Source organism: Hylaeus volcanicus, chromosome 8 (genome assembly GCF_026283585.1).
Source record: "Hylaeus volcanicus isolate JK05 chromosome 8, UHH_iyHylVolc1.0_haploid, whole genome shotgun sequence".
Taxonomy (NCBI): Eukaryota; Metazoa; Arthropoda; class Insecta; order Hymenoptera; family Colletidae; genus Hylaeus; species Hylaeus volcanicus.
Genome location: NC_071983.1, coordinates 12811934 through 12835499, shown reverse-complemented (window position 1 = coordinate 12835499; position 23566 = coordinate 12811934). Strand labels below are relative to the sequence as shown.

At 37.0% G+C, this 23566-nt stretch overlaps 1 protein-coding gene across 2 annotated transcripts; it reads right to left on the bottom strand.

Moving 5' to 3' along the window:
* Positions 1-542: 542 nt before the first annotated feature.
* LOC128881001 (uncharacterized) lies at positions 543-23024 on the bottom strand. 2 transcript variants are annotated; one of them, XM_054131636.1, is made up of 11 exons: positions 22870-23024; positions 15873-16579; positions 14457-14583; positions 14184-14369; positions 12192-12370; positions 10550-10635; positions 10246-10465; positions 9333-9635; positions 9032-9214; positions 4878-7437; positions 543-2104 (listed from the first exon to the last, which is right to left on the bottom strand). In XM_054131636.1, exons 2-11 carry the CDS (start codon positions 16453-16455, stop codon positions 1969-1971), a joined length of 4563 nt encoding a protein of 1520 aa, XP_053987611.1. In that variant the 5' UTR covers positions 16456-16579; positions 22870-23024; the 3' UTR covers positions 543-1968. The 2 variants fall into 2 exon arrangements, with proteins under 2 accessions (XP_053987611.1, XP_053987610.1); XM_054131635.1 differs by lacking the exon at positions 22870-23024 and adding an exon at positions 20686-20903 and having other exon boundaries at positions 544-2104.
* Positions 23025-23566: the final 542 nt, after the last annotated feature.

Genomic DNA, 23566 nt, shown 5'->3' with positions numbered 1-23566 from the left:
AGATTGCACAGGACACGTTGCAGCCGGTGTTGTGGAAATTTTATTCTTTACTCAGAATAATACGAGTCCAAATGTGATTGCAGGACGTGTTGGCTTGGTATATGCACTGTTGGCAAAATTTATTACATCTCTTGAATACTACTGAAACATTGTTAAACTTCAAAGTTCCATAACTTCGTTGAGATGAATTCAAGGCTTTTGGGGAAGAAACTAAATTAAATTAAACCAAAGCTTGTCTTGTTGAACCTCCTACTTGGTTAACACGACATACTTCCAACCTAGCTGTATTTCGAAAAGGAAATATCTGATCCTATCGAGCGGACTCACGGTTTTTTTATTAATGATTAAAAATATTAAGAATTTCATTCTGAAATTAAATAGAAACATAAAAATTCGTGTTAAATTAGAAACTTGACGTTAAAGACGCGCTTATAACTATAAATTTGTTCATTTAAATGTCGCAATTACTAAGGTATTCGATTAATTAAAATTTCATATATATTTGCCTCCGTTTGTACCTCTCATACATCCTTAAGATAGTTAAAAAATAATACTACAGAATGGCAGAAAGAAAGTTACCGAAAGATACCACATGATGGAGAACTATAACATATCATTTTTAATTCATTTTTATTGCGAAGAATACAACACATTTAGCTTACAAAGACAAACTACCGAGTGCTTTTCATCCCTATGAATCTGTCCCATGAACAAAATCGATTTTTTTGACACAAGAAAGTAGGAAGCCTCTTAACACGTTAACTTCCAGACTGATATTCGTAAAAATTTGTATGATGCATACACTTTAGAACCAATTGGAGACTACATAATCTAACATTTGCCATAATATTAGGTGGATTGCAAATTAATGTTATGTTTCATTTTTATTTATCTGGCATTGAAAATTTAGACACTAGATGGCAAAAGGTTGTCGATAACAAGGACGATTATACAATTACGAAAAATAGAAATTTATTAAAAATTGGTTCGAATTTAATATAAAAGGAACGACATTACTTTCCAGTCTACTTGATACTTATTTGCTGTGACCTTTGGAAATACATAAGAATCACTGCGATTGGAAGAAATTAATCCAACATTTGTCGTAGCACCCAATTATTTTTGTGACATCAAATTGACGAGTTCTATCTATGAGTTCTATTCAGATGTATGTTTCCCAACGCCTCGGAATTAATTTGTTTAGTCCCTTAGCGAAAAGTCTGCATAGGAACGTGGCGGTCAACGTGTTAAGGAGATTTACTTTATACGAGACTTCTCGGGAACGCGGGAGGTGAAACAGTCATGGTTACACCTGCAATTAAAATTACCGGTGTCGACGCGCGGCATATGAAACGCAGTGATTCGGGAACTGCATCTGAAAATAGTACGGAGTGGTTCCAGGCATAGCGAGCCGGTTTAAAATTGGCGGAAAACTAGGCTACGTTCCACCTGACCCCTCAGAAACGCGCTGGCACAGCGTGTCATTGTGTAATCGGAGACTATTTGTCTGCGCGCGTTGTCTGTTTCATAAATAATTGCATCTTACGAACTATCGATAGACTCTTATCGCGCAGCGAACATCCTCTCTCTTCTAAGGGACAATAAATACTACCGTTCCGCTGTTGCGCAATTCTCGTTGCAAACCTCTACAGTTTAACCATTGGTCTGTTTACATGGGAGTAGAGGAGGCCTTAGAAGAGAACCTTCGAGAAGGACTTTTTACATTAGTATACGTTATTCTAGAATAACATTAACTTCATATTGTCACTAGGTATACGAAAGCCTTGCTTGTTTCCACAATTCGAAGACTACAAGTAGACAATCAACAATACAGTCGATAGATTTCAGGATGTGAACACGGGAATTAAGAAGTCTACAAATGGTAGATAAACTGTTAAGAGCATTCTTAATGATGTTGAACCACGTGGCCACTAATCAAAACATCGTCGAGGAATCTAGAAAGGAGACTCAGGAAGCGTGACGTCTGAGTTTAAGAGGCTTGGGTAATTCCTTGGCAGCTGTGGCGTCATCAAATGGCACTTTTGGCACCTCCGTAGCTGATGGCAAACTCGAGTCCTCTTGCGGGTTCAACCAACTGCTCTCTCTGGAAACACGAACAAAAACACACTGTTTCCATGTTGAAAGACACGGGCTGAGTTGTTACGGTTGGTGCTATTTAAATCTTCGGGTTAGAAATATCTCTATTGGAAGTATAGTGGGTGTAGAAAGTATTCGTACACCGATCAATTTCCAAAAAAAACTATGTAAAATTATAATTTATTAACTTATTTTTTATAAACAATGACATTCTACATATTCTCGGAAATCTCTAGAATAGATAGATTACAAAAAACATAGCTGTTTATATAAATTGCGAAATTAACAAGAAAACAATAATTAATCGATAGAAATATTGAAGTAATAAGTATTCGCAAAACTGTTTCATTTCTAAAACTTCGTTAAAAAAAAAAGGAATTTACATTAATTTATTAGTATATAATACTTCCTTCGTGGGATTTCCTTTTAATTTTATAATTATTTTAACTCTTCTAAGCGTTAAATTAACTAAATTATTAGTTATTCGAAGTGGGATCTTCTTCAATTCCTCTATTAGAGCTATTTTTAAAAGTACTTTACTGGAAATTTGATGTTTTCTAATTCGTACGAAGTAATAAACTAACGTGTTTACGTTACAAACTCTACTGTAAATGGTTCGTCATAAGAATCGTACAAATACTTATTGCTTCTATACTTTTATCCACTTTTCGCATTTTTTTATTAATTTCACAAATTATATTAACTATTAAATGTTGTTTGGACTGTATCTATCTTAGAGATTTCCGAGAATATGTAAAATATTATTGATTAATAAAAAAGAAGTTAAAAAACTACAATTTTACACAAAAGTTTTTTGGGAAATTGATCGGTGTACGAATACATTCTACACCCACTATGCGTTCAGATTCTATCTGTCGGCATTCGATAATGTTGGATAATCGAATATCGAATTCGGTAGTCAAAAGGATTGGCTGTTTACAATGATGTTGCTCAAGAAGATTGAATAAATATCTGAATCATAAGAGAAAGAGATATTCAAGTGGCCTGGTTTAAATGGGACAACCTGTGTGCTATAACACGGAATGATGCTTACTATTAGGTTGTCCCAGAAGTTTCTTTCGTTTTATTAATAATTAATATATGCACAATATTGTATGTTTTCTGTTACATTACTGAATTGTGTACGATTCATTTCGCTTCATTACTGTTACAGCATCAATGTCTGAGAAATTAGATTGTCTATTTATATAAACACTGGCATAGAAAATAATTGAATGCAACTCACGAAAGAAACTTTTGGGACAACCTAATACATACTGCAATTAGAATGAGTTACTATCAATCGGCAGTATAGGCTGATTGATCGTCTGTTTCGAACACAAGCTTCTTAATAACAATGTTATATACCGTCAAATTTGCAAGATTAAACAATGAAGAAGCATTGTACAAAGGCTTATTTCTCAACAATGAAACTTAATCGAATTATCAGTGGTGACCTCCTAATCTCAACCATACTAATCAATTTCAAAACACAAAAGAAGTTTCAGGAAAACTAACAGACGAAGTACTAATCCTGATTCGCGACGATTGAAAAGATAACAGATTAACCTCATTCGATTCTGATTCACTGGAACAACGCAAACAAAAAAATCTCGTGCCTGTTCGGCTGAACTTTATTGACGAGAAGTGTGTAATGCGTGTACACACCAATTAAGATAAGGATCTAATCGTTCCTCGTGAATAGTACCGAAGTGGTATCGCAATCTTAATGATGTGGTAAAATAAATCTGGATATACACGTGTAGAAAATTAACAATTTGTTACATTTTTGACGGTAAATTTGAATCTGTCTGTTACACTAGAGTCAGAAACTTTATCGTTGTAGAAGATTTATCGCTCTCGAGGACTCGAATATGGTAAAAAAATTGTGATAGCTTGTCAGTGATTGGCCAGAATGTTCGAATAGAGGGTTGAAGAAGTTAACTGAAAAAGAAAACGATAACTCTATTGTATTTTTTAACCGACTTCGAAAAGGGGAAAATTACTCAATTCGACATGTATTTTTTTTATTTTAAATGTATCTCCTTAACGAACCCTTTTCGCTAACGAAAAAGTTGTTTCAAATCATCCCTCGAACTACCGCTTTCAAGGATCTCCAACATTTTTGAGACACCCTATATATTGCTCATAACTATTGTTACTGTATGAAGCCTATTGGTTATAGATTGCCACTAAAAAGTGTGAAATAAAATAATGTTTGAAAAAAAAATATGATCGACTTCGAAAAATATTAAAACTCCCCTAAGAAGTATGAAATAATTCCCATTCCCTTTATATTAAAAAATATTAAATAATATATTAAATTTTATTAAATAATATATTAAATTTCTATTTCCTTTACATTGAATTATATTACCAAACTTGGTTTAACTTTCAGTCGAAGGAACAAAACATATTACTTCAAATTATTGCGATTATTATATCCACTTTAGACAATTCAATATCGCCACCAAATACTATCCCGAACCTACTGAAACAGTATTTACACGTAGACAATATACATATATACATTAACAGCATTCGATATCGCCGCTTCCACCAAAAACTGACTCAACCAGGAACTAAAAATGTTTAATTATGCGCCGCGTCCGAAAGGGTTATTTAATATAATTTAATGTAAAGGAAATAGGAATTATTTCATACATTTTAGCGGAGTTTTAATATTTTTTGTCCAAAAATTATTTTATACGACAAGCATTCTGCACGCTCTCGCAGGGAATATAATCCTGTAAATCCTGTAATCCTGTAATAAAAAATACCTGTTTGTCGTTGTCTCTTCCGATAAAGCCTCGCGAAGATCGTGGTCCGTGTCGTCGCCTTCCATACTATCGCTCGTTTCGTTTCTCCTTTGACTCGCTGCGTCAGTGATCATCGTATCGCTTTCATCTTCATCAATTTGAAGGGTCTCCACGGAGTCCTTGATAACGGATTTGTCAACAGATTCCCCGAAACCCGTGTTGTGTCTTTGCGCGACGTCGTTTTGTATCGAATGGTATCTATGCGTCGTAACCAGATCCTCCATCTTATCAGGGTATCGATACAACACGTTCTTGTCGTAGTAGTATTGCCCATGTCTTCTGATCACCTGTCTATGGTCGCTAACCCGAGACTCCAGTGGCTTTGGAATTTCGCTGGTGACTTCGTCCTGTATTTCATCGATCTCGTAGCTCGTTTGATTCGACGTTTCCACTCTCTCCGTTACGATAGTGACGCTATGTACCTTCGATGGTATCGGTCGTGGGTGACTCTGATGAGAACCGCCGGACGAGACATCGAGTTGATCTTGAAGTGGTTTACTCGTAGCTTCGTAAATCTGCACAGGTTTAACGACAGGAGTCGAATGAAACGGAGCATCGTTATCGCTCTGAGTATAAGGTCTACTCGATCCTTGGTATTCCGAGTTCTTAAGTTCACCGATCAGAGAAGGAGTCCCATAAGGAACTTTCGAACGAATATCGTCGTAATCGTCAATATTAACAGCTGGGCTGATAAAAGGTCTGCCGGTAGATTGAGATTGTTTCTGATAAGTTGGGATAACTGACCATCCATCTGGATCAGCCTGAATCGGTCTGCTATTAGATTGCGTATGATAAGGAGGTTTACTCGAATGATATCGATCGTTAGCTTCGTCGGCCAAATCTGTCTGATAAGAAGACACGCTCGTGGCGGGCTCGTTCCTTTCGGGCAACTTCACTTCTACGAATGGTCTACCACCAGATCCGTATCTATCATTTTGAGAGCTCCAATCGACAGGATCCTTTGATAGCTGATCGATGGGTAAACTGCTAGGTCGAGTACGGTAGCCCTGCGGGCCCCAGGAGCCAGGGTTGTTCAATTGATTCATCAAATCCTGTTGTTGTTGCAGTTTCTGCCAATTGGCGACTTCGTAGTTTCCATTATGCGACTGTTGACTCTCCGGGGTGTCGTACGAGGGTTTGGACGGCTGTCCAACCGCTGGTGCTTGGAGACCGGGCCAGGAACTCTGCGGTGGATGAGATCCTTGATATTGTGGACCGTGATTGGCCAAATATCCATCCTGGTGATGTGTCTGAGTCGTTGGTCTCTGAAAGTTCGTGTAGTACGTGTACAAAGTCGGCCTGGGACTGGTCGCAGGGTATCGCTCGAAGACGACGTCGCTGGACTGATACCAGGGCTGGAACCCTTGACTCAAAGGATTCGGGTTGTTGGGATCGTCGTAAGCAAGCGGAGTGTAAGGACGCCCCGTGAATGCGTGCGCCACGTATGGATACGATGTGGGTACCGGTTTCGGAGGTACATAATTCGGAGGTACATAATTCGGAGGTCTGTTGCTGATGTAGTCGAAGATTGGTTTGGGAACGTTGGCTTGTTGTTTCATAGGGGAATCCAGGTTTACGCTGGATCCGTAAATAGCGTCGTTAACGTAGATAGGCGAGTTGACGGCGTGATTTTGCACGACGATGGAGACATTGTCAGGATGGCCAAGTGGTCTTTTCACAACGATCTTGTTGTGTTGGTAGATGCTCGGTTTCGACGGCTTCGTGTTCACAGAAATAATCTTGTGCTGATCCACGACGGATGCGGTGGGTTTGGGAGTGGTGGCTGGCGTAGGTTTCCTCTTTAGTATGTTCAGGAGCCCGGCCCTGCCTCTGAGTTCAGACAACGGCCTCTCGGCCCAGAATTCCAAGTCCAGCTTCCCGATCGTTGGATCGTTGCACGCCGCTCGCTGGTTCCTCAGGGTGTCTTGGGTGAGAAAGACGAAGGGTTGGATAGTCTCGATGTCGTCCACGGTCGTGCAAAGTATCTGAGCCAAGCTGACGCGTCTGAGTTGCTGCAGCTGACCAGGAGTGAAGCCGCTCTCCTGTCCAGGGTTTTCGTACCAGAACCTGTCGCCTCGTCGGAGGTTGCTAAATTGTTGGCCGATGATGCAGGCGAAGGTCGGACCTACCAAACCACCGGTGACAGACTTCTCGGCGAGTCCAGCCGTGAACAGGTCGATGTCCTCCACGGACGAGTAGACGAGCTTGAATTTTCTCGCTGTGGACGGTGTCATCACTCTCTCCAGGTCTTCGAAACTCGTTACCGGCGATAGGCCGCAAGGTACTCGCCACTGAACATAGGGAGGGATTCCGTGATCTCTGCCGCGCTGAATGTTGATGGAGGCCAAGTCCATTCCGAACGGAAACCTGGGAGTTTGGAAGAGATGGTTGGTCAGCTCCTCGGTTATGTGCTCGTCCCTTTTTTGGGAAGGCTGATTGATCAGCCCAAGGAGCAGACGGTCCACCGAGCCTGCTGTCTCGAGATTTGCGGGGTTGCTGAACTCCTTGTGAATGGTGACGTCTGCAAGAAGATGTTGGCACTCTAGATAATATTCCTATTTTATAGGGTGTTCTGGAGTTACTTTAACACTTTACCGACCGGTAGCCGATTAATCGGCTTTTTGTCTCCAACGCTCACCGACCGATCACTGCTATGGTAACTAGCAAGTATTTGTTATTTTGAATTGAGATACAAGTTGCTTTGCTCTGCGAGCTCTCGTATTTTTATACAATTCCCGGTGCCAGGGAAGATATGCTGCCGAGCGGCCGGTGAGAAGGGCATCGGATCTTGAATCGTTACCGGTCGGTAAAGTGTTAATATAATAGCGCGTAAATCGAGTATTAATCGTGTACTGTTGAATAATGAAATTTTAGTAATATTAGCAAGTTACGAGACAAAATTTGCATTTGCACCAAGAGGGAAGTCCCTTAGGGCAGAGTTCCGCAACCGCTGTGCCACGGTACACTAGTGCGCCAATGATCTTGGGTGTGCCGCGATGGTTTGTCGAGAATAAAAAAACCTTTTTAACCACCACATCAGTTTAAATTTTTCTAAGTCATATACTCCTCTAATTTTTTGCCAATATGTAATTTATCTGACAATGAGTTGAAATTATACACAAAACAAAAACATGTAGTTACCATACATTATATGTATGCTCAAGCGTCAACACTTTTGTGTCTGTGTGACGACGCACTTTTGTTAATTAAGTTTGATTAAATGGGGATAAGTAAATGCCAAACAACAAACTTTATATTTAACTATACATTTTCGTTCTCGTGTTGCTGTACAATTCAAACTTCATACTTTATATGTATAAAACTTAAATAAGAGTCAATATTTACATACATAGAGCTATTTTATTGTGTTGTTTACTTAATAAAAAACATATACGTATTATTGTAATTTATGTATTTACAAGCATTTACTTGCGGTGTGCCGCGAAATTATCAATAAAATATTGTTATGCCGTGAAAGATAAAAGGTTGCGGAGCACTGCCTTAGGGGATGAAGCGCAAAAATCGAAGTTGCTTTTATACGATAGCGCATAATTAGCGCATAAATCCTGCGTGTTTTTCTGCCGATATTGCTTATCATTAATATGTGGCAGCTTACTGGCAGGCTTACTGGCAGCCTTCTCAGCTTCCCCATTTAAATAAATTTGTTTGCATTAAACGGAGCGAGCGTAAAATTGTTTTCTTACGGATTTGAAGAGAATTTATAATTTTTTCCTGAAATTTTATTTAAGTGATGGGGCTAGCTAGGCAGACGTCTTTATTTTCTATCGCTAAAAGTGAGCGAATTATTCAGGTTGCCCGTTTTAATCCTTTGCACTCGAGGCCTTTTTTTCTGGTATCTACCAGTAACTCGAATGCTAAGCTTAGATTGACATTGAAGATGTAGCCGGATTCGTGATCGCAAACTAATTTGAGATTTTACTGGACCTTTTACTGACCTTTACTGTACTGACAATAATTTTATTGACACTTCGAGTTCCAAAGAAATGAAACGTAAACAAACATTATTGCTGGTTGATTTACTGTGTAAAACCTAGCGGTGACCGAGAGTCACCTCTCGAGTGCAAAGGATTAAATGTCTCGCCCTTTCTACTCACTATTGAAGATGGGTTGATGATTGCTATCGAATCGGACGAAGCTGTGCTGGACCAGGGAGTGACCAAAGCGATAAGCAGCAGCAGAAAATCCATTGGCGACGGTTGGATTCACCGTGGGATCGTAGCCATCGTAGTAGCCTTTCTTGAGCACCTCGAGTTTGAATATTTTCATCACGTCTGGACCTACAACGTTTAAATTTCGTCCAGTTACTTCTCACCTGATTCGCTGAGGCTTCTTCGCGATGGTACTTGGCTAGTAAAATCGAGCCTACCAACTCTAATTCTATTAGGTAACATTTACCGAGAACAATCGGCAGAAACTCCCGATAAGTGACGTGCTGGATAATGGCGCCAACGATTCTCCGAGACTCCTGGAATAGTTTCTCGTCGCTCCAGCGCGGATTCAGAGCGGCAAGTTTCGTGGCTATCCTATTGTGAAGCCTCAAGAATACCACGTGGAGCGACGTGAGGGCTGGTTGCTCACCGAGTCGACCATCGCCCGCTCTGAAGCAGCTCGTCGATAACGATCCACGTCTGCAGATGTCGGAATCCTGTCTGGGCAACACTGGCCTTTGCGACTGAATCTTCCCGTATTGCAATAAACCTGAAAATGTCGTGTTTGCTCTATTCGTAACAGTAGACAGGATCTAGCAGGAGCGAGGAACTGTAACGAGACCCTTCTATCAAAATTTTGAAAAAAAAATCTGATATTAACGATTTTGTTTTCTGAGAAAAGTACACAACATGACGTAACAACAGTGTTTGTCATTTATTCACAAAATATTTGAGAATACAACAAAATATGATTTTTATTAACACGAGGAGCGTTTCAAAAGTCATGCGCCCGTTCACATAGAAGAGAAATGTATGAAAATGAACATTTCTTTTGGTTTTTTTGTGTCAAACCAAAATTACGACCTGCTTTTTTTCCGCCGATAGGAGGTTTTAATTGTGAGGTGCTCTACAAATGTGCGTCGCAGTCGACTCAATTTGAATATTTTATATGAAAAAATTTGTACGAACTATTCAAATATGTACGAAAACAGGATAAAAAGTTCGACAGAATGAATTATTTTTCTCCATCCTGACAAAATTCACGAAAAACCGCTTTTTTTAGACCTCCTAATTCAGGATACCCACTTAAGCTTCTAGACAGGGTTATCACTCGGCAGGCTCGTGGCTTCTAATCTCCTATCAGATAAATGATGTCTCACCGTTCCGAAATAATCGTAAACTGTCGGTTTGAAAGGCGTTGCTGCTGTAGACGGTGGACGCGTCTAAGTAACTGGTCACTTGGGTTAACTGCTCCCTGGGGCCGAATTTGCAGTCTTCGTTGGGGGCTGAACCGCTTCGTATGAATTCTAAACACTGCACGCCCAGGGGACCGAAGAAACTGTCTTGGACGTTCACGGCTATCGGCAGGCATTCAGGATGCTGTGAGAATGCGTTTTCGTGTCATAAAATACTGCTGGGTCATGTCAGAGGTTGATTGCCGTCGTTTTTTGGATTAACAGTTACCATAAATTCCGGCGGCTGGAAACCGGTGCCGAAGTTCAGACAGCATTGTGGTATGGTGCCATTGAAGCCCCTGCTCTGGCCAGTAGCTGACGAGAGTGCAAAATGGTTTTGTAAAAAACGAGGAAAATAAATAGAATTTAGGGCAGTTACTTGTAGCAACTTATTTGTCTTCGTAACGTTTACTGTTCTAGCTTGAATTTGGTTTGAGTTTATCGTGCCCACCGCAAAATCATTTATTTTTTAGGCAGTCCACTAACTCGTCCGACAAGCCTCCATTATGCAATACATTAATGTACTTCAATATACATAAAAGCTTGTTATTGCCTCGATAAAAATTCTTGAAAAAGCCTGAAAATTCGGGTGGGCAAGGTGGTGTAACCCCTCGATGATATAGTGTCGGAAATTTAGGCGGCAAGAAGATGGCGTTTCCACTTAAGTGTAATAATGGATCGTACAGGACGACTGTTCTAGCAAATTCTGCTTTAAACGTGCTTAACTGATAATAACATATTTTCCAAATTTTAGATAAAACAATCGTAGCTGGAAAAGTTAACTCTCTGGTGGCTGAAATTATAATTCAAGGCGGAAAGAAACATAATAACAGCAAAAGTTAACCACCTAATCAGAATAAGGCAATGTATATATTTCTATATATTGCTTCTAAGGTTATGGACATTCGATTTCATACACGAAAATGAGAATTATAATGTTACCATAGAAAAGCTTTAATTTTTTCCAAGTAACTTATTTACTATATATTTTCACATTTTTTGCATTTACACATATTTCTTTTGAACTTTTGTTGTTATTTGATTTTCTCACTATTTTTTCTGAAGTATCCGTTTGCGTTTGTGACATTTTATGTATGGCCTATATTTTTTCCAATTCAGTTCTTTTTTTAATACGCTATATCAAGGTCTAGAAAGGTCGCAAAGGAAGTGGATTTAAGCTTCGTCATATGATACGAATAAACAATTCATCTATTAATAAAAGATTTTATTATTTATCATTTCTGTTGCACTAACACGCTAACAAATAGGTAAGACTATCCCTTGCCTTTCAAAAACAAAAATTACAGTCTATTCATTTTATTTGATCAGAACTGTTAATATTTAATTATACTAAAAGTATAATTTAGCAAATATGTATTTTTTCTAAGAGGATGACAAATCATTCTAGCCACATCTTTTCGTTACTTAAAATATGATATACTGTTAATATTAACAAATTTGTAATTTCAAAAGTACAATTTATCCAACCAATCCCATCGGAATAAATACAAATTTTCTTTATTAAATTCTTAAATTAAATTGAAATTATAATCTACATAAAAAGTACAGAAAAATAATTGCTACGAAAGGGGATATTCTCAAACTTTCTCCATTCATTAAAATTCTTCTCGTTACTTTTTGTATCTTTTCGTTACATAAAATATGATATACTGTAAATATTAACAAATTTGGAATTCAAAAAAGTACACTTTATCCAACACAATAATAATGCAATACATTAATGTACTTCAACGTGAATAAAATCTTGTTATCGTTTCAATAAAAATTCTTGAGAAACCCTGAAAATTCAGGATGGTGAAATGGTGTAAGCCCTTAATTTTTGTGTCGGCACCTTGAAAGAAATAATTTACCTGTTAAATCGTGATCGACGAACTGTCCCCACTGCATTAGCATGTGCGTGACAGATGCTAGAGGTATGTCCTTATCTTCGTGAATCACGGCGGTCACTTGTCGTGCACTCGGAAGCGGTCTTCCGATAACCGATCTTCTGACACTTTGGATTCCATCGTGATACACAGGTGGCAAGAATCTGAACAAAATTCAGGCCAATACGTAGACCTTTAGTAATCTTGGAGTCGCGTTTATGAGGACCCCCCACGAAAACTGTGAAAAAATGTGATATTTACGATATTTTTCCGGGGAAAGTATACAACATAAAGTAAACAAAGTGTTCTAGATTTATTCAAAAAGTATTTGAGAGTACAACAAATTTTTTTATTAATATTATTCGAATAATGCATTTCATAGATGGAACTCAGTCAACAGCTGCAAATGAAAGAAGCCTAAACGGTGGACACGATATTTCAATGCAGGATTATTTGAATTAAAAAAACCAACAAAGTCCTTAAAACTTACATCAATGGCTGTCGTCAGTGAATGAAACGAAAATGCTCGTTTCGAAATTTATAATTGTAGGTAGTGCGATAACCATTGACATAAATTTTAAGTATTTGATTAGTTTTTTTTAATATAAATGATTCTACGTCGAGATTTTGTGTCCACCGCTTAGAATTTTTTCATTTGCAGCTGCTGATTGAGTGCCACCTGTAAAATGCGCTATTCGGGTAATATTAATAAAAAAGAGTTTATTATACTCTCGAACAGACCCTACAGACATCTGTAGACGTATAGTTTGCAGATGTATACTTTCCTCGAAAAAATATCGTAAATATCACCTTCTTTATCACGATGTCGATGGAAGGGTCCCCAAAAGTATAATTATTAGGTTGTCCCAAAAGTTTCTTTCGTGAGTTGCATTCAATTATTTTCTGTGCCAGTGTTTATATAAATAGACAATCTAATTTCTTAGACATTGATGCTGTAACAGTAATGAAGCGAAATGAATCGTACACAATTCAGTAATGTAACATAAAACATAAAATATTGTGTATATATTAATTATTAATAAAACGAAAGAAACTTTCGGGACAACCTGATTGAAACGTTCGTAAAAGAACAGTCTTACTGCTCTCATACATGTCTATAACATATCAATACGTACGTCTACACATAAATTTTTAATACCAGAGAAATGATTGTGGCAACATTGCTGAATGTTACTGCGCAATTTCTCTACTTGTTCAGTTTCAAATTTTATTTAATTACATCTCAGTAACGACGCGGTTAATAATTGCTATTTTTTTGTTTGTTTTAAATGGTTTATAATATCGGTTTTAATAACATATCAAATTTTCAGCAAGTTCCTAAATTGCATTTTGATTTAAATTGAAACAATTCGCGTGAAAATCTGTATGTTTCATAAGAGTCTCTGTTAAAATTACAAAATCTTGATATTGTTTTTTATTAATCTGGGGTGGTCAATTTAAATCGAAGTAGGCTCGTATGATTCGCATTTAGTCAAATAACGATCAAGCGAAGTTTAGTTAAAAACCTTGTTAAAAAATTAATAAATCTAGCTTTCCAATAAGAGTGTATTAATGAGCGTCACTGAACAAGTTGAGCAAGTAGGTATAAACATTCAGAACGCAATTTATAAACACTGATATAAACATCGCATGCGATGGAAGCAAGTAAGTCAATCATGATACTAGCAAACAAAAATGTTTATATCTCAGAAACGGTTGACTTTTGGACCTATGTTTATTAAAGCTTTTTTACTCGGTACAGTGTGCCCTATACACCGTATAAATATTGAATGCTTTTTTCGAACACCCTGTATAAATAGAAAAACCCTATAACATTTTAATGATAAATGATCCTTCATATATTCCGAACCTCGGATTCGGAGGTCGAATCAACAACTCGGATTTTAACAGAACAACTGTCTTGAGTCGTCGTTCCTCTGCCTCAATCAACAAAAGAAAGAATTCATCGTAAATCACCTTTGCATAGGAGACATGGCAGAGCCCCACCAGAGATTCTGAAGGTTGTTGCAGCTTCCATCGGACGTCCTGTATCTTAAACTGGCGGTTGGACAGTTGGGAACTCCTCTGTTTGGACAGTGACGTTCCAATGGATTGCTTTGACTTCGTCGAGATAGAAGTAAGTCCGTCGTAACGTCTGGAAATCTTCGGAACAGGAAGAAAGGAAATTCAGAAATCAAGCATAGAGTCTCAGAAAGTAGTACTGAGAACTAGGAGAGCGATGGTGCTTACTTTTTCTTGAACATGGTTGCACCTTGAAGTACAGCGAATCCATACTGCGCGAGTGTTCTTGCCTCCTCAGTCTGATCGTTGAATGCTGCCACGTACTTTGCAGGGTTATCAGAGTCGAGATAAAGACCTATCGTGGAATGTTAAAACTTTGCATTCCTATCTTCCTCATATTTTTTAAAGTTTAGTCTTGTGAAATTATTTTCACACCTCCCTTAACCCTTTGACCGCTCGGGACGATCATTGATGGAAATTCTAACTATAAGAGGCGCAGAGGTGTGCGTTTAAAAAAAATATCAGCTTCTAGGAAATGACAGAACGAAACTTTTTTATGTTTGCAGTTTATTCATACGACGTTTAATTTCAGAGATAAAAATTGAAAAATTGAAAGACGTTTTTCCTGAAACTCAAGTTTCGCAACGAACCTTTCACTTTTCAAGTTTTAGTTTCGAAATTAAGCGCCCTATGAATAAACTGTAAATATGAAAAAAGTTTCATCTCATCATCCCCTATAAGCTGATATTTAAAAAAAATTAATTCAACAAATGTAATATATACATTTCTCTGAGCTCATTTCTCGAGGGCGTATACATATATGCGCCATTCTTAATCAAAGGGTTAATTGAGCCGAAATGGATGTTGTAACTAATGGAACTTAGATATTGTATTGCTAATAGTTTCTTTTTAGAAGTCGTAACTAGGCTTAGAAATAGTAACTAATCGTAACTAAAATATTTTTAATTTTTAAACAAATTATATTTTATACTTCTCCATCACGTGGTATCTTTTGGTAACATTTTTCTTGCCATTTTGAAGTATTGTTTTTGAAATATTCTAAGACACCAGAATGCCTAATTACACTTAAACACAATTTGTAACATGTTATTTGGAATTCTACCAAGTATTTTTGACTATTTGGTATTTATTACAATCTGTTACAGAAAAAATAACAATATTCAATATATTTGTCTTTGAACAATTTCACATGTAAATATTTCACCCACTGGTTCATATATTCTTGTACAACTTAATATAATTACTAACGATCTTTTCATTCATCTGGTAAGAATGGTAAACAAGTTCTGGTAGTTGAGCATAGACAATGTCGTTATATTTCAAGTTGAAACCATTCGAGTTGCCCAGTTCTTTCGGGCCGCTCGGTTTGTTCGGACCGCTCGATTCTATTCGGGTAGCTTGAAAGATTCAAGTTACTTGGTTTCTTTCGAGTAGCTTGAAAGATTCAAGCTACTCGGTTTTTTCAAGTACTCGACTTGGCTCGTGACTTCGAGCCGAGTCCAACTCGGCTTGATTTTTTCGGATACTTGAACAGCCCTAGTAGACATACGACCGCAAAGGGTTAATTTTTACAACTGTTTTATTTCTCCACCGATTAGAAATATTTAGCTCAAGAAGACTCACCCATCGAGTACAGCGTGGGCTCCGTAACGAAGTACAAATTCCTCATGGCCTCCAGCCCGAAATTAGCAGCCTCCAACAGATCCTCCTCGTCTGGTATAGTTTTCTCTTCGTTGCGAAGATTCTCGCTTCCCAGCGGCTCTGCTTGATCTCCATTATTCTCCGTGGAAATTCGCGACGAAACTTCCCCCGAATTTCTCAGCAAATATTTCTCCTCGTTACCCGCGAAACTAGAATCCCTGTCTCCCTCCCGAAGACCTTTCAGCTTCAAAAATTCATCCTTAGCGTCCTTAGAAGACGCTTCCTCTGCGAGTGTTTCTCTACTGGTATTTCCCGAGTTTCCTGACGCCTCCCTCGAGAGTTGCTGCTCCTTCTCGAGATCCCAGCTTGTTGTTTCTTGAATTGCAACCCTCTTCGCGGCGAAATCGACCTTCGAAATCGTGCGATTCGACTCAGTCGTAGCTGGCTCGAGCACTTTTCTCACGTGGTTCAAGATCTCCGCGTATCGACTCGGATCTTCTGGGATTAATAGCGTTTCAATGGGTCTGAGGTCGTCCTCGTTCTTTCTGCTTAATGGATTGTGCATGGGGTTGTTGTATCTGTGAAGCGACGTGGGCGAAGGTTCTCCGGTTGGACTTTTCGTTGCATTGAGTGTTCCATGGTTTATGGTTGGTTCCGACAGCGTGGAGGAAAACAGGGCGAAGAGGATACTGAAAAATGATGCCGTGTGTTAGATTTCTGAGAGTTAAGGAAGGAAAATAGATGGTGATTATGAGCACGATTAAGAAATAATCGTACTGTTTTAAAGTTTTAACCGGTCGGCTGTGGCGCCACCTTTTAACAGCGCGCACTATTCTATTCTATTAGTCTGCCGCGAAAATGAGCGCTAATATGCGTTATCTAAACATTCGGTTATAATACGACATGTAATATATACTTGTAAAAAGAACCATGGATCGGAATTTAACCGTTATTTGGAAAATTTATTTAAAGTTTACTTATATTTTACATTTGAAATAAATATAGTATAAATTAATTAAGTATTATTTAATTAATTAAGTATTATAAATATAAGTAAACTTTAAATAAATTTTCCAAATAACGGTTAAATTCCGATCCATGGTTCTTTTTACAAGTTTAACACTCTCGATGAGTGGAACACGATGCAGTCAAAAAAAAATTCAACCTTCAAAATGACGATCATGGTCAATTTTGCACCAAACTTTTTAAACAGATCTTCGCCGATCCAGAGTAGAATCCGGCTGCAATGGCCTTTACACATAATTTCTTGACACCCTGTACTTTATAGTGTGCCCACGCCCAGTTCTTAAGTAATCTACTTAAGTATTCTTAGAAATAAAAATTCTGAAGAATGACCTTGATTTTGACCGTCTAGACTGACATGCTCCGTCGAACGACAAGAATATAAACAAAAATTAATTTTTATACCAAAAATATAAGAGTATTTTCTTAAATTTCTGCTATGACTACACTGACAGACGTATCTCCCTGTTAGGAAACTTTTACAATATCGTAAGATGAAGAAAAATGAACATCTCCACGGAATTCGTAACAACGAAGCGTCATGAATGGCACGTTCCCGCGCACGCCGAGTACCGTTTATCGCAGCACGTGCAACCGGTGCATTTGCATTCCGTCGCGTTAGTCGCATTTAATTGCACCAATCGCGAGAGAAACCGTCTCGATCAACGATACCGCTCCGTGACGCATTGCGATTCCCGTCACGATGGGATCAAACTAGATCATCGATCACCGATGCGTACGCTCGCATTCGTAATATGCAAATACCCGTTATCGAAGTTTTCCACTCAATTACCCCTTATGAATACTGATACATCGCCATGCAATGAAGTTCTACAGCGTTCTTTTATCTTGGCAATTAATCGACCAGATTCGTGAAAATTGTACGGAATTCTGTGGCGTGTTTTTAATTTAGAATTTCAATGGATAGAGAAAGGCTTGGAAACGATCTGTTTTATAGAAAATTGTATTTGTGTACTACTTGTGCAGATTAAAATGGTGTAGATACATGACGTGTCCTTCATCTAGAATTTTAAAGAATGGAGTAGGTTCGAGAATTGATTGAAAATTGGCGAAGCTAGAGTGCCCACCGATTGTGAAAATGCTGTTTCTAGAAAAACGCGTTTAAGATTTCCGTTGCGATTATGCGTGCATCTACGTCTAGAGCTCAAAACTGCCAGTATACTTTCGATATCGATTTCTAATTAACGACATATCATTTTCGTATGTTTAGAGATTACTCTAAGCAAAAAAGAATTCGATTTTTTAAAACGATCAAAGTGGCGTAACCCCTTAATTCTATTTAATTCAGCTAATCGAAGTAAATATTCATCAGTCGCATAATTCGAATACAGTGTTAACAAAATTATGTATAATTAAATTAAAATTATTCAGTTACAACGAATTCAGTAATGTTTAGGATTGTACATATAACAGCCTTGATCATAAGGTTAAAACGTATTTCCGATTGTCTCCACTGCATTTGCAAGATAAGATAAATTTCTATTTAGACAAGCAAGTTCTATCCGAAGAAACCACAATTCATTAACGAGTAATGCGGAAGAAATTCATAGATAAGATAAGAAATCGTTGCAACGTGAAAGAAAGGTGCAATCATGATTCTAGGAATCCGATATGAAAATTAAAGATAGTCACTCACAAGTAAATGTACCAAGAGTACTCTATTAAAAGAGTACATATTAGCCAAAAAATATTAAAAGTGAAAATATTCGAGAATAAGGCGACACAAAGAAAATGTGTCTAAGAGTAATTTTTTGTTGGAAATTTGTTGTAGAATTGACACCCCTGCTTATGTCCGAACTTATACGTAGACACCCTGTATATAAAACGTCGGTACGTTTAGTGCTAAATTACAACTAGATTTTAACTTTCATTAGAAGAAAATAAAAATTATAAAGTTCTATAAGGCCTACAACCTTTAATTTTGTAACACATTTAATATGAAATTTCCCGTAGTTGGTAGTATTATATTCTTACCTACGACTATTCCCTGACTCCCTTTTTCGAGAAATAAAGTAAAATTCGCGCAAGAAAGGGGATAAAAAACGTTTTGCGTAGTTTTTTCATATGATCTATAGATGGTAACCTTCTTAACGATTGAAGGGGGAGGGGGGCGAATAACGAAACGAAGCAAGTACTACGACCGAGTAACACGATTCCTTTATTTGGAATGTCGAGAGGTGTAACGGGACAACTCATTGTGGGATGCTGGCAAGTAACGAAATTATTTCCTTTGTGCATAACCTAGATCCCACGTTAGGGGCAGGTTACATTAATATCTTCAATATTTTAAATATCAAAGAAACTCAAATAAAACAACTTGCAAGTCTTGTAAGGAATTACTTATTGACACTGAGTATACCTACATGTACGCACATATAAATGTATATTTGTTCTTCACCCTCACTCACGAAGAAACGATTGTCATCCTACGATATCTTTTAAAAAGACATTTACAGAAATTAATGTTTTTTTTTTGCTGACCAATATTTCCCACTAGAGCTTCATGCCAAAGACGACGAAAGTAATGAAGATTGCTGGTTTTGTGAAGTTTCTATAATATCAATTTAACAGTGGTTGTCAATAATGCAGGGTGTTTCGTTTAAGTCGAAATAGTTAAATATCTCATCAGTCAATGAAGCTACCAAAAGAATGTTTTTACACTATTTATTTGGTCTAGAGGGACAAAATACATGATATAATTAATTTTTTTTAATAAAGCCTCCATGATAATTGTTGCTCTTGTTTAAAAGAAAAAAAAGCAACAGTCGTACAATAAAAAAAAAATATATATCACACTATAGAGAATGGCAAAACGAAACATTTTTATATTTACAGTTTATTTACAGGATGCTTTGTTTCGAAAATAAAAATTAAAAGTTAGAAGTTCGTTGCAAAAATTGAATTTCAAGAGGAAGGTCTTCTTAGTTTTCAATTTTTATCTCTGAAACTGAATGTCGTATGGATAAACTGTAAATATAAAAAAAGATTCGTTTCGTCATTCTCTATAAAGTGATATTTCTTTTTTATGTTTCGCACAAACAAAAATTCTATTGTAAGTAATTCAAAAATTTAGTACATCAAAATTCTTCTTTCAACAACAATTTATATCTGAAACACTTAAGATAATATTAGAACAATATTTTAAGTAGATAATATAGCTTCGTATTTACTAGGTTGATATATAAGGAAATGGTTAAGATAAACATTTGAAATTTTTAAGGCTTCTTCCTATTATTCTAAGTAATAACACTGGCAAATTGCAAATTGTTTCATCAATTTTTACAGGAGTTGTAAAATAAAAGGTAACCGAATGAAAAAGCTACTTTAGCACAGGTAGCTTCGTATTTACTAGGTTGATATATAAGGAAATGGTTAAGATAAACATTTGAAATTTTTAAGGCTTCTTCCTATTATTCTAAGTAATAACACTGGCAAATTTCAAATCGTTTCATCGATTTTTATAGGAGTTCAAGAAAAAGAAGTAACTGATTCAACAAAATTCATGTATTTTCCATTTAAAACTTTCGAAGATTTGAGGCACTTGTTAGTGTTAAAATTGTGAGCTCAAAATTGTTCAAAAATATTTTCTAACGTATTTGCAACGCATTTGGGGGGGGCGCGTAACATAGATTTAACCGTAATATACATGTATACTTTGCAACATCCACCTGTCGGGTCATTTCTCCTGTTACCAAACACCCACGTGTCTCGTTGGAGGGACGAAGAGTAGAATAAAAAGCCATAAACTCACAAAATAGAAGGTTGCATGGCTAGAGGAGGCTTCCTCCGAGCGATGCCACGTTTCTACCCCCGTGAAAGAACACCGCAGGCCCAAGGAATGAGTAACCCGCGACATGCGGTCTGCTCGAGGACGGTTCACCAAGTACTAAGCCTCGCGATGGCTGGTCGACCGGTCTTATCCGCGTTGAAGGATGCAGGACGTTGTTTTTTAGCGCTTTTTGCCCGATCGGCTCGGTCGTGCACCTTTTTCTCAGATTTTTACTGTTACTCGGCTGCCCTCCGGGCGTCACCTCTTTGATTTCGACCGTAGCTTCCACGATCTACTGCTCCGCGATGAGAGGACGCGCATAATGAGCACCTAAGAGAGACTGAGAGCCATTCCATCAGAGAGACGGAAAGACGGTGTGTTTTAATTCGGCGCCTCGAGGAGATTTGTACACGATTACTGTTGGAAGGAATGGAGTACAAATCACTAATACTTAGAATGGTCGTTTGGATAGAAATCGAGCCTGTGCTATGATAATTCGTGGTTGATGGTATTCTTCGCCTGCGACGATCGCCTCTCTCGACGATCTCCGTGTGTTTGGTCGGGAGGAAAGTTTGGTCTTAAAGAGGACATAGATACTGGATCTTTGACAAATGTTTTGTTCGCTCAAGGCCGATTAGCTAACTGTGAATGACGTTGAAAAATGTATATGCGATTATTTTTCTGGCACGTTGATAGGCCTTGACTCATTTTGCAGAATACTCCCCTTCGTACTAAATAAAGAGATTTTTCATTCGTAATAAAACAGTAAACGAGTAATTTGTGTTTTATTTATTTAATTAAAAATTAAGCTGTTCTTATAGATTTTTATTAACTATAAAAATAACAACTAATTGACAAATAATTTTATAAACATAATTTTCTTGGTAGTTGAACCATTGTACATGTTTTAGTAAATTATAAAGGGATATTTTATAATCGAAAATCTTTTTATTTCTTCAATTGAGAATAGCTCACATTTATATGTTATTTATTACTATATTGATTTCTATTATTTTTATTAGCACTGCTATATATTTCATTTCGTTATGAAAACTGAGATTTAATTACCCAGTATTGCATGGCGTCGTAAGCAAATACTGTCTTTTGATATCGATTTCCTTTTAGTCATAGGATAGATTTCGGGGTCACATTCGCACTATATAGTAATTATTTTTTACCAGTATTATAACGCAAATTATAGCAAATATAACGGCAATATTTAAATGACCAAGTATAAATATATAAGATTCAGGAAAGTATCTTTCTTTTGTTTGTTCATATCGGCTTCCAAAAATAATCAAATAAAAGTAGGTATAAAATGTTTATATTGTTGTGCAGCTTAATACAGTAATAAATATTTGTGCAATTCTGTAATAATAAACTTTTATTCAACGTAATACGTATACGTAATAATTAATTTTTATTCAAGTACGCTTATCCGTGATTACATTTGTTCAAAGATAGCAAACGAGAAGTGACAGATACTTTCTTGGATGTTATAAAGAGCTTTCCAAAAGGAGTTTTACGATTTTCTTATATTAATAACAAAATATGTTTTGGCGTATATATGAACAATACCTTCTTTCCCGTTTAATTGCGATTAATTACATCCTCTTGCAGAATAAAACAATTGATTAGATATTCAGACATTTAGAAGTTGGAGAATCAAGTGTAAGTGTTCAAGACCTTAGGAACTTAGAATTTAGGACTTTACGATAATATATAGGAAAACAGGAAACCATGAAATTAATAATTCATATAACAAGTATGTAGAATCAAGTAAACTTTGGAAAATTTTTAGACAACAAAAGTAATTGAGATAGCCATTGCTTTTCAATCATAGTTGCTACTCTTTAAAAATAATCTATTGTTTCAGAGGATGTTATATATAATTTCATCATCATGTGCGGTATATAACGAAACTAATTTCATTTGATTTAGTATAAGCATTGCTGAATTGAAAATAATCCTCCACAATATTGTCTCATTTCCAAATTCAAATGTCAAATTCAACTACATTTGGCTAACGGTTTCATAGTAATGATTAGATTATTATTCGAACGTGTACCTACGTATACAATAGTCGTTAAATAAATTAATGTATTGATCCGTGCAATAGTTAGTGGCTATCGCGTATGTACAATGCTAAACGTAAGTTGTATTTACCTTTCAGTGCCTGGCAGCTTTCTCTTGTGCTTGTAAGCTGGCAATAGCCTTGCCGGATCCGTACAACACTTTCGCGCGTACTTGTACCCTTCTCGTGGTCGTGCAGGAAGTTCCAGATGCGGAGGACCCGGTTCCGGTCCCGCCACCGGAAGTCGAGCCTAACTGCAGCGCGGTGCCTGCATAGTTTGCACCCCTGCAGCTTGTGCAGCCCTCCGACATTGTCCTTTACCGAACTTCCGGTTGCAACGCGAATGTGTTTCCTAAACAAAAGATCATTTTTCGATACCAGTAACAACGACAGGACGAGAATGTCAATTAATTTTGTCATCTAGACATTTTCTTGGATTTGTAATTTTATAATTTTCTAAATACATAGATTTGTAAGTTTCTAAAATTTAAATTTTAGAATTTAGAAATCTTTACCTCAATTTTCCAACTTAAACATTTCCGAATATCGAATTAACTTGATACCTACATTTAAAAATTTTGAAATTTTACTTCTTCTACATCCCTAAGTTTCTATGTTCTGCAACTCCTAATTTTTCGGATTCCTAAACTCCTAAATTGTTAAATTTCTATGCTCATAAACTCTTAAACTTCTGAATTCTTGAGCCCTTAACTTTCTAATCTCTTAAATCCCCGAATTCATAAGTTCTTATCTTTCTAATTTCCTAAACTTCTAAAGTCATAACCTGCT